This window comes from Hippopotamus amphibius, chromosome 7 (genome assembly GCF_030028045.1).
Source record: "Hippopotamus amphibius kiboko isolate mHipAmp2 chromosome 7, mHipAmp2.hap2, whole genome shotgun sequence".
Classification (NCBI taxonomy): domain Eukaryota; kingdom Metazoa; phylum Chordata; class Mammalia; order Artiodactyla; family Hippopotamidae; genus Hippopotamus; species Hippopotamus amphibius.
Window position 1 is genome coordinate 148,490,686 of NC_080192.1, and position 16,949 is coordinate 148,507,634.

At 52.5% G+C, this 16,949-nt stretch overlaps 1 protein-coding gene across 1 annotated transcript in view; it reads right to left on the minus strand.

Moving 5' to 3' along the window:
* SNTG2 (syntrophin gamma 2) overlaps positions 1–16,949 on the minus strand; it is a 118,882-nt gene that overhangs the window by 92,161 nt on the left and 9,772 nt on the right. Inside the window, exons 3-6 of the mRNA XM_057742662.1 lie at positions 13,329–13,385; positions 13,185–13,242; positions 956–999; positions 803–844 (exon numbers count right to left, since the gene is read on the minus strand). Coding sequence (XP_057598645.1) covers positions 803–844; positions 956–999; positions 13,185–13,242; positions 13,329–13,385 — 201 coding nt within the window. The remainder of the gene's footprint in view (positions 1–802; positions 845–955; positions 1,000–13,184; positions 13,243–13,328; positions 13,386–16,949) is intronic.

The following is a 16,949-nucleotide window of genomic DNA, read 5'->3' on the forward strand; positions in this document are numbered from 1 at the left end:
TATAAACTGTACACATCATTTACTCAAAAGTTTTTCTTTTTGGATGAAGGTTTTTCACTTCCCCTGGGCTGGGATACAGTTACCTACGTGTGCACTGTCTCTTTTTGAATTACTATGCGTTTTGTCACTCAAGAAAGCAAACTTTTGCAGAAATTGGAAAATAACCCAAATGTTACATTTAGGAAGTAAATAGATGCGAGCATGTCATCCATTTGAACCTAAACCCAAGACCACAAATCCCTTGAGACCAAGAAACAGGCCATCCCACCCACGAATCTCTCCCCGGTTCCAGGCTCGCAGTACAGTAATTCCTCCCTTAGTAACGAATTACTAATATGCTGTGTTGTGGGGTCTGACCTGACCTGGGGCAAAGTTCACGTCTGGAAAGGAGTGCTGGGGCGGAGCCTGCGGCCCCCACGTCCACAGCCAGCATCCAGACACGCCGCAGGGGTGAGTGTCCTGAGACGTCCTCCAAGGCGGACGAGCGCACAAAGCCGGGGGGCCTCACAGGCGGCACTCGGGCCACTGGGGTGGGGTCCCCACTCCCTGAATGTGCACCCTCCCATCTTTATAACAGGAGCCACCAAGTCTACCCCGTACAGCATCTGAGAGGACCATCACGTGTGGACTGTGAAGGGACGTGGCACGGAGGCCCCTTCGAAACACGACTTACTAAACCTGCTGAGCTTTTCTAAAGCTCTGTGACCATGAACAGAGTGAAACGTACGTTCAGAGAAAAACATGATTCAAAAAGCGAATATCTAATAAAAACAACAAAAGCCATAAAATATAATAGACTTACCACTTCTCCGTGGGTTGCATTTTGTACGTTAATGCCGTTAACCTGAAAAGATGAGAAATTAAGAATTTTGAGGATAATGATTGATGAGTCTCCGTTCAAAACTAACATGAACTAACATGCAACAGAGCTGAGGGCTGAAGTTAAAGTACTGACCTGGAGAAGGGTGTCCCCTACGAACAACATCCCTGTCTGGTCGGCTGCAGGGTCGCAAAAGGGGCAAGAGCGTTAAGAGAGATTCAGAGACAGCGTGCGCCTCGTGGCAGGCGTTCAGGCTTAGCGTCTGCAGCAGCTGGCCCTGTGCGTGTGCAGGCGTGAGTGTGAGCGTGTGCACACGTGTGCACGTGGATGTGTGTGCATGTGGGAGTCTGTGGGGGTGAAATGTGCGTGTGTGTGAGAACGTGAGCACACGTGTGTCTGTGTGCGTGTGTGTACACGGGTGTGGGGAAATGCCAACAGCACAGCACCAGCCCCCTCCCTGCCGTGATCATTTTAAGCACATTCAGAGATTCACTTTCCAAACGCAGAAGCCTTGTTTCATGAGGAGCACAGACGCCACTGCCTCCCAGTGACGGTTTCATCACACGCGTGGAAAGTCAGGACCCCAGTTTTCATTACGTCGACACAGACATTAAGCAGGAATCCCAGAAGCCACTTAGGAGTTTCCCCTCTTTCTCGGGAGCACATTTACAGAGACTGCCTTAATTAATGAGAACGTGCCCAGAACGTTAAAGGAAAAAGGAAAGAAAACCTGTGTATTGTGAAGCTTGCGTATAATCTCTGCAGCATTATTTCCACTTAACTTTTCTATTTTCCTAGAGGCAGAGAGATAACTCCTGTTAACAAGACAACAAATTTGCACCACATGTAAAGCATTCTGCCGTGTAAACAGGGACAGCTGGGGGGTTTCTTGTTTTTGTTTTGTTGTTTTTGTGTAACACAAGTGCCTGACTCCGGAGGAGGCCCTCTCTGAATAACACGCTGCCGACCACACCCCAGCAGAGCCAGGACCCCCGCTGACCGCACCCCCTCCCTTCCCCCGCTCCCCCCCCCCCACCGCGGTGAGGCCCCCGGGCCTCAGACATCTTGGTTGATTTCAGTGACTGACCATTTGGGCCACTTGTTTTTTCCCTTCCTGGGCTTTAAATTCCCACTCTTATGTTTAAATTCACCAACAAAGAGTGACCCCTGGAAACACTGCCCCCCACCCCCAGTGAAAGCAGGACCCCAGGCCCCCGCGCTCTCTGCCGGGGACCCCAGGCTCGCTGTGGGACCCAGGTGTGCTGTGTAATCTCCAGGTCCTGTCAGTAACGGACTTTCATTTCTTCAAAGTCCCCTCGTGGCGACCGCTGAAGGCATCTTACAGCCACAGTGAGAACCACAGGTCTGGTCCAGCCACAGCACGGATTAGAGCGAGGCCGAGACCCGCACAAAACACATCTTCAACGGGTTTTTTTGCCTTCATCTAGATTTGTTTTAACTTGTAAGTCTTTGATTAAATATTGGAAACCAAGTAATAAGTTATTCTTTTAACACTGGAATTCTTTAAATTGCAGATAAATATTTAATGTCAACTGTTCATATTAGTTCTAGTCATTAACTAGTATTAAATTTTGTTGAAAATAAAATAGAGCCTTTGTATTACTGAAGGTAATGGTAAAATTTTAGGCAACTAATAAAGTTACTATTTACACTGAGACTTTGCCCAGAATACCTCCATCACCCACGAGGTGAGATGTACGCTCCTTCCAGCTCCACAGGGTCCCTTTCAGAAGCACCCCCGTCTCCGCCTCTGTCTCTATCTCTCTGTCTCTGTCGTTAAATAACAGCTAATTTAAAAGCATTTCCAGTTAAATCTTTGAAATGTTGTCCCTTTGATGGACACCTGTAGTCTTAAGGAAACAAATTAAAAAGTGGTAAAATGGGTGATAAAATAAAACCATGGAAGTTTGATCTTAATTTGAAATTTTAATTAATGCTCCCAAATAAAATAAACTCTTTGGTCAAATTAAGCTAGGTTTGTGGATTTCAGCTGAAAAGTGACTCTAGTTTATTTCCATGGTAATCCTGCCATTGCATCAGGATGTAAAATGGAAATACAGAATAATGTGTTTCAATCCATGTAAATATTCAAATATGCAAATTAGCTACGATGAGATATTTTCTATTTATGTTACACTTGCCTTTTCAAGTCAAATTACTATAGTGTTATATGAGGTTATGTAAATTTCATCATTGTTTGAAATATAATTGTGTTAAAACAGAAGTAATTTGTTCTTTTTGCAAGTTAATCAGTCTTCGTAAAATTCAGACACTTGTTAAATATTTATTGTCATAAACCTCTGGGTAATATGAGAAAATGATAATACTTGTTAACGTCTTACGTGCACTGGAAATCCGGATTAATAATGACTGAAACCCAGCACAGCCACGCGTGGGCGCCGTCATCACCGAGCAGGTGGTCACAGGTGCTGCGGTCACACGAGCTGCGCAGTGACAGGCGCCCGGGCTCAGAGTCCCACGTTCAGTCCCCGTGGCGCACACGGCGGGGAGGCTGTACACCCTTAACCTCGACCCCGAGAAGCCCTCTTCCCAGCACCGTTTCAGCCTTCACCACAGCACCGCGGCGCCTTTCTTACACTGAAACGTTGTTTAGAATATTCAGATTAAAAAGCGAGAGTCTGCGGGAAGCAGGGAGAACGGGAGCATCTGCCCATTTCCCACAGGTTTATGTGCGCGTGCTGTGGCTTCTCTGCTGGCGCAGGCACCCCGTGAACAAAACAGAAATCGTGACACATCAGGATCGATGTACAAAGCAGACATTCGTGTGTCGCAAAGCCTGTGGGAAGGAGCAACCTCCACCACACAAGCTTAAATGCAGGTCGGGGGGTAAATTATTGAAAACAATATGTTTATGTATAGCTCCACACTGAAGTGAAAGTGTATGTAATCCTTTAGCTCTTTTTGGAAAAGCTTTTGTGTGTTTATCACAAAGCCCAGCACCGCAGTCGCTGGGTACCACAGCCCCTGGGTACCACAGCCCCGGCCGCAGGACTGCGGTGAGCGACAGCAGAGCCCGGCCCTAGCGGCGGGCGTAAGCAGTGCCACCGGTCGTGTGCCGCGCACCACACCGTCCACGTGTTGTGTTATTTACAAACCACCACGTCCCGTCCCGGAATTTCTACCGGATCTGATGGGTTCGTCCCCTCTTGTTCTCGTTAAGAATGAAATAAGCAGAACATTCAGCCATTTTAAACCACCTGAAGTTTGTACGTTGTGAACGTACAAGACAAGCAGCGAGCACACACATCTCACGTGCTCCCGTGAGCCTCGCCTCGACACTCACCCTGGGACGATTTCCCCGCGGGTGGGAGGTTACCAGGCCCTGAGCGAGCGATGCGGGAGGATGAGAGGGAAGCGGGGGGGAGACCCGGGCCCGCAGGTGCAGAGGATGGGGCGCTGGCGGAGGGGCTCCTCCACACACCCTTGACTCAAAAAAGGAGAAAACTCCCCCAACGCTGCAGAGGAAGGTGGCACAGTCTGAGGAGAGGTGCAGAGTGTCCGTCTTCAGAGGCCACGCAGGCCACGCGAGGCGTCCTTCGGTCCGCGGGCTCAGTGGGAATTCCGGGGAAACACACACAGCGAAGTGGGAGTTTCAAGGGAACAGGCTGCACGGCGTGGACTGGGAGCCCAGCCGGCGTGGAGGCACACGGGAGCACGGAGGCTGGCCCCTCTGGGTGGGGGGGACGCGGACGCCCCTCCTCCACCTGTTACTGTCTTTTCAGCAGCGCTCGGTCGGCACAGGGGTTGGGGGGTCAGCAGGAAGCCGGCGGACCCGAGCTCTGAGCTCCTGGATGACCTGATCCCAGAGGGAGAAGCCCCCGGGGATGGGCTCACAGGGCGGGGGGACGGGGGATGGGGGACGGGGGGGCAGGGTGGGGACGGGGGGCACGGCGGGGACGGGAGGGCATGGGGGGGATGGGGGGATGGGGGGCACAGGGCGGGGGGGACGGGGGATGACAGCTGAGCAGAGGGGCCGGGTCCAAGCTCTCAGCAGCTGCCCCACAGGGTCTGCACCCCAGGGCACACCTGCCGCCCCGCCTCCCGCCGGACCCCGGCTGGCGGTCCTACCAGGCTCGGGTGGGGCTCGGCTGGTCGCCCGAGGACACGGTCCAGCTCCTGCTCCCAGGCTTCACCCGTCCCACCCCGGAGGCTGCCGCGTCCTGGCAGAGGGCGCTGGCCTCTGTCCTGGGTCCTGAACTGGGAACCCACAGGGTTCGCGGGCTGTCACCAAGGCAACGTGCTCCCCTCTCAGTGAGCCCAGACAGGGCTTCAACACCATCGAAGCAGCCGGAGCCCAAAGGGAGCCAGAAGTTCAATGATATGTTTTTAAAACTTAAACATCCTCTTCACGTTATGAGAAAGAAAAATGGACAACAGTAAACGTTATCACTGTTAAAATTTAACAGTAAACAACAACGCGATGGTGTCAGGGATGTGAAGAATCAGCTGTCTGACACCTCCGCCTGCTGCACCCTCTGCCCGGATCCCCCACAAACAATCCCCCCAGGCCCCTGGAGCCCTGAGATGACTTGGGAATTAACAGGGAAAGCGTCAATCATCTTCAGGGTTCTATCCAATTTACTGAAAATAAACCCACACGCCAGAAGGGCCTCCGTCCTCGATGATTCCGCAGGAACGAGAGGCTCACATCCGCACCACGGCTTTGCCTGTCACCTTGTGCTCCCGTCACACTGCTCTCCTCGGAGGCTTTTATTTGCTTATCGTTCTAACGGTGTCACACGGATGAAATGTTCCTGCGTATTTTCATCGTTGCAGTAAGAGACAGACATCGCATGAGCTTACAGTCGTTTCAATCTCTTATCGCTCACCGGGCCTGATCCTCAGAAAGAAAGCCCGGAAAAGCCGATGACGCCTGTGGGCCTCAGCGCGCACACCCTCGGCCTGAGATGCCGCCCCAGCCGCACACAACTCAGCCCGTCCCCTGCGCTGGCCGCCTGGTGTTTTGGGGTCACACTTCAACAATCATCTTCGTTCAATTTCACATGAAGTAAAAGCACAGCCAACCCTGCTTCCAGCAGCCAGTGTGAAGAGGGACAGGGCTGGCCCCACCTGGGGAGACCCCCGAGGGGTCAGGCGCGCCCTCTGCCTCTGAACCAGACTCGGGGCACAAGGTTCACGTCCAAATTCTGCCCTGGTTCAATCCCTAGACCTCTCCGACCTTCAGCTCCCCCCCGGCATAGGGAGATGCCTATTACCGCACAGGATGCTGAGGTTGAACTTGGGCCACGGAGGTGCTAACGGGGTCTGTCTTCCCGTCTCCAAGGGGCCCTGGGGGTTATGTGCTATTGACAACGTACGTGCTGAATTCTTGAAGTCATGTCAGATATTCAGACATTTCAAAGCATCATGTAAATTAAAATTAAAAAGTACTCCCATCTTCCAGGACGGCCCTAGAGCGTGGAAGCTGACACCTTCGACGGTAACAGGAGAATTCAAGGAGCAACGACAAAGCCGGTCCAGGACAGGAGGGACTTGGGAGGGGAGCATCTCAGGCACGTTCTGTAGCCATGACAACGGGGTTCTTCGCTGCCAACCTGCCTGCCTCCGATCTTAACACCAAGTGGTCCTTCAAAAGGAAGAACACGCTGGCAGCCTGCCAGCCCTCTCCCCTGCTGCATTTCCCTCTTAGCAATCAGCTACCGAAGAGGAAGGCTCTCCCCACGTGGAATTTAAATTAAACCTGCAATGTATGACATGCGTCCTTCAGAGATTCTGATAGATCTGGTACGTCCTGTCCACGTTCCAACATTCCTCATTCAGCTGCCAAGTCGATTTTTATCGTCTGTTTCAAGTTCTGCTTATCTTGATGGCTTTAAAAGCATATTTTTCATTGATTCGTTAACGATGAAGGAGAAAGAATGCTGAAATACTCTTCACTCAGGGAGCTGCACCCCATCTGGATCTGGGGTGGGAAGGGCCTCTTTTCACCCCATATCCAGCCGACCTGGGGCAAAAGGAGCAGATTCTGGTTTGTTCAGGCAGCAGGATAAGGAAAGGCTGACCTAAAAATTACAAATCCGGCTCCACACGCTCTTCCTGAGGGGAGAGGACTTCCTGTCTGTTTCTACACAAATTCAGTAGGATCCAGGCTACACCGTCTAAAATAGAGGGACTCTTAAATATTTACAGACTCCAGAAAGAAGTCAGCAACTGACCATCGGTGAGCACGTGGACCTGAATATTTGTGTCACATCTTACGTTTCCAAAGCCGTGCCCTTTGTAGCACGAGAGGGAGACGGGGCGAGGCAGGCCCTGCTGCCGGGGCAGGGGCCGCGCGGTTAACACGGACGGAGGCAAAGGCCGGCTGTCCGAACCCCAGACACCAGCGGGACAGCCAGCAAAACAGGCGCATTCTCTGACAAGGTCGCCTGGGCTCTGTGACCTCTGCTTCCTGAAGCCTGGGCCACATACACGGACTGTGCAGGTGGGGACGGGGGGGGGCACGTGGCCTCAGAATTAACACAGATGCAGGAGCTGATGTGTAGCCGGAGGAGAAGGAATGGGGGTGGTGCAAGGATCAAGGGGAAGATAAAGCTTTACACTGAATTCAGCAAAATCAGTTAAATTAATGAAATGCCACAGATGTGAAAAGCAATCAATCACAAATCTTGTATGGCAGCAGCATTTCACAGCAGTAAGACACCAAATACAGGTGAACATCCTAGAGAAAAATAAAAGGCGGGGTCTCAGGGGACCTCACGCCCCAGGAAGCACGTGGAGCCCTGTTCCTGCGGATCGTGGGCTTGCGGCTTTAGAGGGCAGAGGTCCGCTGCATTCAGGCCCCCGACCCCGGCCCCGCGCCGGGCGGGGCGCGCACGCAGCTCCTGGGCGCCGGCTGGGTCCCCCGCCCTGGCGTGACACCTGTGTTTGGACGACAGGAAGGGTCATCTTGTGCAAACGTGCAGCATCTTCACGAGGGACACAGCCATCCCTTCCCGTCCACACTCAGCTGTCATGGAAACGTCCTCCACAACCCCACCATCCAGCGGCACATAAGGATGACTGTTCCACGTAAAAAAAGCTAAACAATCCTGATTCTTTTTACCCTCCTAGTGGGACAAGCTTCCCCCCCTCACCCCTTTTATTTCAATTTTCTGGATATTTTCTAATTGTCCCATTTCCCTTCTGAATACAAGCACCGAACCTGTCACAGGGCCCAGGCCTATCTGTCCAAACCTTATTAAAACGTTGCGAGGATAACTGAATGAAACCGCGGCTGTGAGCAGGTTTTACGAGCACATACCGCGAAGCCGTGCTGCAGTAGCGAGAACCGGATTCAGAGCCAGGAAAACCTGGCTCGTGACTAAGCCTCCTTCACCGGCAGAGTGAGACTGGGTGAATCCCCGTGTCTGTCTGTTTCCTGACCTGTGAGCGTGAACAGCCACACCTGCCCTGTCTAGTCGTGAAGACCGATGAGAACGAAAGTCCCTTCCACGTCACACAAGCGTTATCCTGACGTGATGAACCGCTGCTGAGACAATTTCTAACTCTAAGCCGTTCTACCGTCCGTGTTTCTCTTCACTGTTTATTTGCTGTATACGATTTGTTTTGGGTTTCTAAGGTTTATGCCATATTAGAAATACTACATTTAAATCTTATTCCATTGTGGAAAACTCTTCATTCTTGCTTATTTTTATCAAGTACAAAGTGGTGACCACCTTGTGGTCAAGCCGCTGTGACCAGCAATGGAAAGGAGGACTAGACAACCTCCCATCGCTGCTTTCGCTTTCCAGAAGCATAAAATGCCATTAAGGAGATGTGTGTATAACTCAAGATGCCTCACACCCACGTGTGTGGGTGCACACGTGTGTGGGCGCACACGTGTGTGGGCATGTGTGTGTGTACACGTGTGTGTGCCCGTCGTGTATCTATCACAGAGCACGCGAGCAGCCTCACGGGAGAGGTCGGGTGTGGCGGGTGCGGGAAGGCAGAGCTCCCGTGGGAATGGAGGTGGGGGCGCACCGGGGGGCAGGGCCCAGGTCCAGGTTTGCAGAAGCACCAGTAACACCGAGAAGGGCCCAGATGTCCAGCCTGAGCACCTACGTGTTCTGTCAGCAGCAGAGGGTCCGGGGAGATTTCTGGGCCAGGGGACAGAAGAGCCGCATGGAAGATCGCAGTTCCAAGAACGAGGACAGAGGCAGCAACCCTGCTCTCGGCGTGAGCACTGCACTCACATATAACCCGCGCGGATTCCCACGAGACCCAGGCCGTGACCTTCAGAGACCGGCATTAAGTCCCATTGCCCGCGGAGGTTCTAGGGTTTGAACGGCTTTCCTGGTGACCGGCCCTGCGGGGACACTGCAGCACAGCCTGGTGGACAAGCACACCTGTCCCAGGAGCAGCTAGGCTGGGCAGGTGTGCTCCGCCCCTCACAGCAGCGGGGGTGCAGGTGTGCAGGGCGCACCCCTGAGAACTGCGGGGCCCCCCTCACACAGAACCCAGGACTCACAGGCCAGTGGGCTCCAAGCCACAGCACGGCACAGGCACTGTCCCTCCTGTGAACAGGGACCCCCAGACATGCCCTTTTGGCCTAAACAGCGTCTTCTCCTAAAACAGCCTGTCTGGGGCCTTTCATCCCGAGAGGGGCTGGCATGTCTTGCTGCAGGTTTAACGGACCGTCTTCCCTCTGGCAGCCACCGGAGCTACATGAGGCCGTTCGCACACCAAGTTCTGTGCCCCGAATCCTCCAGGGACGGGAGGACCCCGGCCACCAGCAGGGCCTGGACGGGCAGGGCTTTTGGTCTGAGCCCAGCCCAGGGGCCAAGCGCTCCCAGGGAGAAGACGGGACCACCACCCGCTTCTCCAGCAGAGTCGCCGGTGGATGGTCACAGGGCGTCTGAGAGCCTCTGTGAGGACCGAGGACCCGGGGACGATGGCCGGCTCCCCGGCCCATGTGGGGAGCCTCCCTGCCCTCACCAAGCGGGACCCCGCAACCCGACCCGAGCATGACTCTACAATGGGGAGAGTGAACCCACGATGGGCAAATGACCTCACGAGCTCTTCCTTCAAGCCCCCACGGTCAGCTCAGCTCTGGTGCCCTGACTGGCCCTGGACTCTGGGACGTGTTCTCCTAACAGCAGCCCGTGTGATTTCTAATGTAAAACAGATCTTATCAGCCTGTTTTGGAAAGTCCTCAAATGACCCCACTTCCTCCTAAATGAAACCCAAGTCCCGTCCCAGGACTGTGAGGCCCGAGGACCTGCCCAGCCCCATGCCCCTCGGCCTCCTCCCCAGCTGCCCCTCCCCCACGGGCTTCCCTGTCTCCGAGTGAACAAGCCCCTCCCCGCACCGAGCCATCCTCCTTCCTCCCCCCTGGGTCCAGGATGCCGCCTGTCAGGGTCTGCTCCCCACTTACTCTGCGTGATCCAAGTATATGCTTGAGTGTCGCCCACAGAGATTCCCACCGGCCACACTACAGAAACAGTGATGCTGTAGCCATCACTCTTCATGCCCCGACCTTGTTTGATTTTCCCCATAGCAGCTGCCCTTGTCTGAATGTGTACCATGATCCGTTCACTTGCTGCCTGTTTTCTCCCACTGGACACGGGTGCAACTGACCGCGTTCGCCCCAAAGGCCCACACAGTGGTCGCCGATGGTCGGGTCCACCTGTGGACGAATGACTGAAACAACCATCTTGCACTCTGCTCTGATCTAAGGGTTTACGGCCGCCTGATTCCTAAATGCAACTCCAGGTGGACGTCAGGCGGCCCAGCTCCCTGATCCCCACGGTGAGAGCTGGAGAGAATTCCTCCATCTTCAGGCCCTTCTGGAATGACTGGGAATCTGCCTTCCTCGGGGAGGGGATTGAAGCTGGGCACTGCCCCTGCAGGAGCAGTGGGGACCCCAGTTCCCGTCACGTCCGCAAGCTCTGCAACTCCCAGGAGAAACCCTGACTTGGTGGGTTGCTGGTTGAGGTGATGGTTATTGGGTTATCGGTGCCACGTGCACCCACCTCACACGTGTGGACCAGCTTCCTGGACCCTGGACTCCCACACACTCAGATCCTTCCTGACACCCACGCGTGGGCCAGCTCAGCAAAGGGGCTCCCTGCTTGTAAGACATGCGTCCTGAGCCAGACCCTGGACACATGAACCAAGTTAGACCAAGCCTGGGTCCCTGAAAGCCCACAGTTCACTAAGCATTTGATGCAAGAGTTTAGGGTGTAGAAGAAGCCCACCGTGAAGAAGGGAAGCCATGGGTGGGAGACACTAACTGGCCACAGCGGATGAAGCGGACCCCAGAGGGGAGGGGGGAAGGCCACCCTGGCCCAAGGCAGGACTCGGTGATGGAGGCGGGGACCAGGAGGTGCGGGAGGCATGAGGACCCGGCTTGGAGACTCGCTGGTCTGAGCTGCTCGAGACGCTTCCTGGCGGCTGCAGAGCAGGGTCTCCATCCTGGGAGAGTCGTACCCACACATCTGGACTCTGCTGCGGAGACCGGGAGCCCAGCGGCCCCCCACACCCAGGCCGGCCCCCAGACACGGAGGAGGAGCAGCCTGTCCCCTGTCACCGTGCGTGGCCTCCTCGGCCTGGTCACACCTCTGCAGAGAAGGTAGATTCTCATCCTGGACTGAGCATAAAACCCTTTTCTGATTTTTGTCTTCTTCCCTTTCTTTTCTGAAACATATTCACATCCACAAGTTTTAAAATTTACTTGTGAAAAGGAACTGGGAATGTCCACGAGAACTACAGGAGCAGAAGTAGGTTCGAGCAATCCTTCCTTCAGTTATTAACCAGCCAGCCAGACGGCTACGGCCGCGCGGAAATGACTAAACACTCCAAGTTCAATGCCGAGTTGACTCCTTCGCCCTGCAGACCCTCACTCAACGCAGGGACCACTGAGCTCCGGCAAGCTTCTCAATTCCACAGCAACAGAGGATGTCAGTCCAACAAAATCATGTTTGTCTAAAGTGCTTTGAAAACCTCGAAAAAGAGTGGCCATTTGATTCAGACACCTGTGTACTTATGGTTATAATTAAAGCTGTACTTCCTCATAAAATGGAAATCCTTTTATGTCACCAAGAATAACAGTGTAGAGGGACCAGAGTCTCGTTTTCTCTCCTAACGACGGCTGGAGGAGGTCTTGTGGAACCCCTCCCGTGTGGAGGACAGACCGCTTTATGGGCTCAGCCCTATTAGGTGTGATCCCGCCTGCTGCAAACTTTAAAGGTAAGTTTTGTGACGTTGCTTGAAGAGAGGGAAACTGCAGTTAAGCTGCATCCTGAGTGTCCTTTCAGTACAAGAGTCTTTACGCAGATGCAGATTTTGTTAAAATCTCTCTTTTCCCCACGAATGATGGCAAAGCCATGGCGGGGGCTCAGCTCTCTGTGAACAGTCCCTGCAGCAAAATAAGATCCCGAGACCTCTGGCGGCGTGATGTCCCAGGTCACGCTGGGGGCCCCGCGCCTCCAGGCTGCTCTGGCAGGTCCCTGCCCGACGTGAGCTGGGCACAAGCATTCTGGGGAAAAGCGTGACTTACTCCCCGCCCCACCCCCAGCCTGCGCGTCCCCCAGGAGCCCGGACATCCCGTCCAGGACCAGCCAGCAGCCTCCAGGCCCAGTGCAGGGCTCCCCGCCCGTCCTCACTCTCTTCCGCCCCACCCACCCCTGACAACGCGGGTTTCAGGTTCACGGCCGGGCGTCCCTCCGCCCAGGTCAGGCAGGGCCCCCTCCTGGACAACAGGTCCTGGCTGATGGGGAGGAGCTGACAACAGGGCAGACGGGTGCCCCGGGGAGCCCAGGAGCCCACAAGAGCTGGATCCGAGCACGCCACCGAAAAGTGAGCTTATCAGAAAAATCTGCACGTTTCTGGAAACCAGCTGCCCAGCACAGGAAGGAACCCCGTCCTCACTCCCACTTCTACCCACGGATCTGCTCCCAAAGCCCTCGATTCACCATGCCAGCGACTAACGAGCCACCGTCAGCACCACGGCCAGCGGCCTCCCGCGCGCGCTCGCGTGTGATGCAATTTTACATCAGAAACCTCATCACCACCGCCTCTCCGTCCACACTGCATTCCCCCGGTGGTTTGTCTTTCCTAAAAAACCAGAGCTCAAACCGCTGCCGTGTCCGTGTCTCCTGGGGATGACGTGACACCACACAGTGAGTCAGTATCTCTCTTAAGGGCTCACAGGATCAGGGGAAATGCAAAAGGGCCACCTGGCACCAGGGATGAGAGAGTGGACAGCTACAAAATAAGATGGCAGACAGGGAACCAGGCAACACCCGGAGCTGCTGTCTCCGCACTTAAGATGACACACTTCCATCCAAACTGCTGCCGCACACACGGTCACTGCTTTTACCTGCGTGGTCTCTGAATATCTTCGATATGACGACCGGGACCCCGTGTTCCACGCCGCCCTGCAAGACAGGCAGCAGGAGTGCAGTTAAGATCCGCGCGGGGACCTCCACGGGAAAGACTGGCGGGGAAACCAAGGCGCTCATACCTTCACGCTCAGGCCCAAGCCGCCCGCGGGCTGTCTGCGAAGCGTAACAGTTCTGTGCTTTAAAAAATTTAGAAAACAAACCCAGTTTAGGTTAAAATGCACACTCAGAAGGTGAATACAGAATGTATACATTGCTTCTTAATTAGAACTTCAGTGGCTGTTTATATTCCACAAGGGGCGTTGCTTAATTACTACAGCAACAATCACCACAGTAACAATAATTACCACAGTAACAATAATTACCACAGTGATAGTAATTACCACAGTGATAATAATTACCACAGTGACAATAATTACCACAGTAACAATAATTACCACAGTGATAGTAAGTACTACAGTGACGGTGCCACTTCGAACCTCCAATCAGCAGCATTACATGCAAACGAAGATACTGATAAAAACAGACCCTATCAGGTGCTTTCTTTAAAATCTACACAAAATTCCTGCACAGCTGGTCATCTCACCCGGTTTTGTCTGAGGCATGGAGGCCCGTGAGGGAAACATCGGCCCTGGTGTCCCAGGTGACAAACGGGGCGGCTGCAGGGCACACGCTCAGCTGTTCCTAAAATCTGTTCCTTCCACGGAGCCCAAAACGGGTTCCCTTTGCACCATGCTTCTCTGTACAGTTCAGTCATGTTTCGACGACCTGTTAGGTAATCAGTGTTAACTCATGAACGATTGATTATCTCACGTGCTGACCAGTTTAAAGGTGTGGGTGCTGACGAGAAGCCGAGATCCACCTCGCCCTTGTGGGCTGACGGGCTGGTCGCGGTCTCCATCTCTTACATATTCAACCACGGGACATATTTTATGTTGGTCTAAACTATTTGTTAGTTTAGAGGGCGTGAAAAGGGCAGCCTGGGGTTAGATGAAGGGGTGTAGGACGTGTGTTTACCTCCAAAAGGTACTATCGGAATAAAACAGGGACATGCATTGCTTTGATTATTAAGGAAACACATAGCGATTTTAGACTCAATGACTCCAAAGACTGTGTGTTTACAAAACAAGAGCAGAGAGTGAGACGGGCGCCGGGAGCAGCTGGTGTGTCCTGCCCAAGCCTGGTGTCCGCTCTCCACTTGCGAGAAAAGACGCGAAAACTGTGCAGCCACTTGAATTTTATTACAACTTTTTATTTGTACTGTTTTATTTATATCTATCATATGATTTTTACTTATTATTTTAGTATTTAAAATCCACTTGTAATTTTATTCTTAGGAGTGAATACATCATAAACTTAAAGAAATCAAATATTAGAGCAAATAAATCTATTTTAAATGTGTGGAACATTTCATAATTCTGAGCTCTTTCGCACATGTGACGTTTTGAATTGATGAAGTATTTACATAATCATATGCAGAAAAACACTGTGATTCAGGACTTTTGCGTCAGAAGAATTGTTCTGCCTTTTCCCTGGTCCTGGGCTGGACCCCAGTGAGAAACTGAAGAGCAGCAGGTGACACTTGTGTGACAGGGACACCAGGTGACATAGAGACCACGTATATGCGTTCGCATACAGTATTTGCTATGCTACCCAGGAATATTCCCGTCATCCTCACGGAGGCAAAGCACAGCAGACACGGTGGGCGGAGGGGGACCTCTGGGTCCACAGTCACACGGACGCGTCCCAGGGAAACTTCCTGAGCATCAGTATGTGAGGAAGTGGGATTATCTAATGTATCAGCCAGGAATCTCTACGACATTTCTCAAAACACCCGATAGCGTTTTTCATTTTAGCCATTAAAATAAGCATTTGAACCTCACTGAGAGCAAGTAGGTATATATTGGCGAAAACATATTTTAAGAAGGAGTAGGTTGGTTTCTGCCTCAACTGATCTCACCAAAAAATGACCTTTTAAATCAGTCATTTTATTCACATATAGATCTTAGTTAGACAATCTACAGGAAATGTCAAGAAATGGTCAATTGTGGCAAAATGCGTTAATGCATGCCAATCTGTTGTAATATGCCTAACAGGTGAGGGAAAAAAATTATGCCCCCTCACACTGGTCAGAATGGGTATCATCAAAAAACCTGTAAACAATAAATGCTGGAGAGGGTGCGGAGAAAAGGGAACCCTCTTGCACTGTTGGTGGGAATGTAAATTGATACAGCCACTATGGAGAACAGTATGGAGGTTCCTTAAAAAACTAAAAATAGAGTTACCATATGACCCAGCAATCCCACTGCTGGGCATATACCCAGAGAACACCATAATCCAAAAAGAAACATGTACCACAATGTTCACTGCAGCACTATTTACAATAGCGAGGATGTGGAAGCAACCTAAATGCCCATCAACTGATGAATGGATAAAGAAGATGTGGCACATATATACAATGGAATATTACTCAGCCATAAAAAAGGAACAAAAGTGAGTTATCTGTAGTGAGGTGGATGGACCTAGAGTCTGTCATACAGAGTGAAGTAAGCCAGAAAGAGAAAAACAAATACCGTATGCTAAATCTTACATGTGGAATCTAAAAAAATGGTACTGATGAACCCAGTGACAGGGCAAGAATAAAGATGCAGATGCAGAGAATGGACTTGAGGACATGGGGTGGGGGGCGAAGGGGAAGCTGAGACAAAGTGAGAGAGTAGCATTGACATACATACACTACCAACTGTAAAATAGATGGCTAGTGGAAGCTGCTGCATAACACAGGGAGATCAGCTCAATGATGGGTGATGCCTTAGAGGGCCTGGACGAGGGGGGCGGGGGCTGGGCGGGGTGGGGAGGGAGTCGCGGGAGGGAGGGGATATGGGGATATATGTATAAATACAGCTGATTCACTTTGTTGTACAGCAGAAACTAGCACAACAGTGTAAAGGGTTATACTCAAATAAAGATCTGGAAAAAAGAATTAAAAAAATCATGCCATAAAACTCTTTGATGGTTGTTTAATGGAACTCAAAGAGCCTACTGCCTCTTACTCCAGCCAAGCCAGAACATCTGCTCTATGCAACCTGCTAAGAGGTCCTTTCTGAGCACACGTGGCCCCGGCACCTAAACCTCGGCAAAACTGAGTTTCTGCACGTTCCTGAGTTTCCTATGTAGGAAGCGGCTGTGAACTGAACTGTGTCCCCCAGATTCCGACACTGAAGCCCCCCCCCCGCCCCGGTGCCTGCATTTGGAGATCGGGCCTTTCAGAGGTAATCAAGGCTAAGGGAGGCCATGGCGGGGAGAGGGGTGCTGATCCTGCAGGACTGGGGTCCTTCCAGGGAGAGGACGAGACCCCCGCGCTCTCTCCGCACACACAGAGGACACGGGAAGAGGACAGACGTCTGGAAGAGGGCGTGCAGAAACCTGACCAGGGCCCGGTCGGCACCTTGACCTTGACCTTCTGGCCCCCAGGATGACAGGAAAAATAAACCTCTGTTGTTCAGGCCCCTGCCCTCCCCTCCGTCTGCGGTCAGGGCGGCCACAGGACAGTGGCCAAGTAAGAGAATTCCGGGAGAGAACGCTGCAAGTTTCATAAAAATACAGGATGTTTAGTCTCTTCTATGAGAAGCTGTTCTTCCTTATCTTTTAACACCCCCTCGTTCAAGCATCACCAACTCCAGTATCTTAAAGCTGGGAGAAAACGCTCAGCTAATCCACGCTCTCATCGATGAAGATTCCGT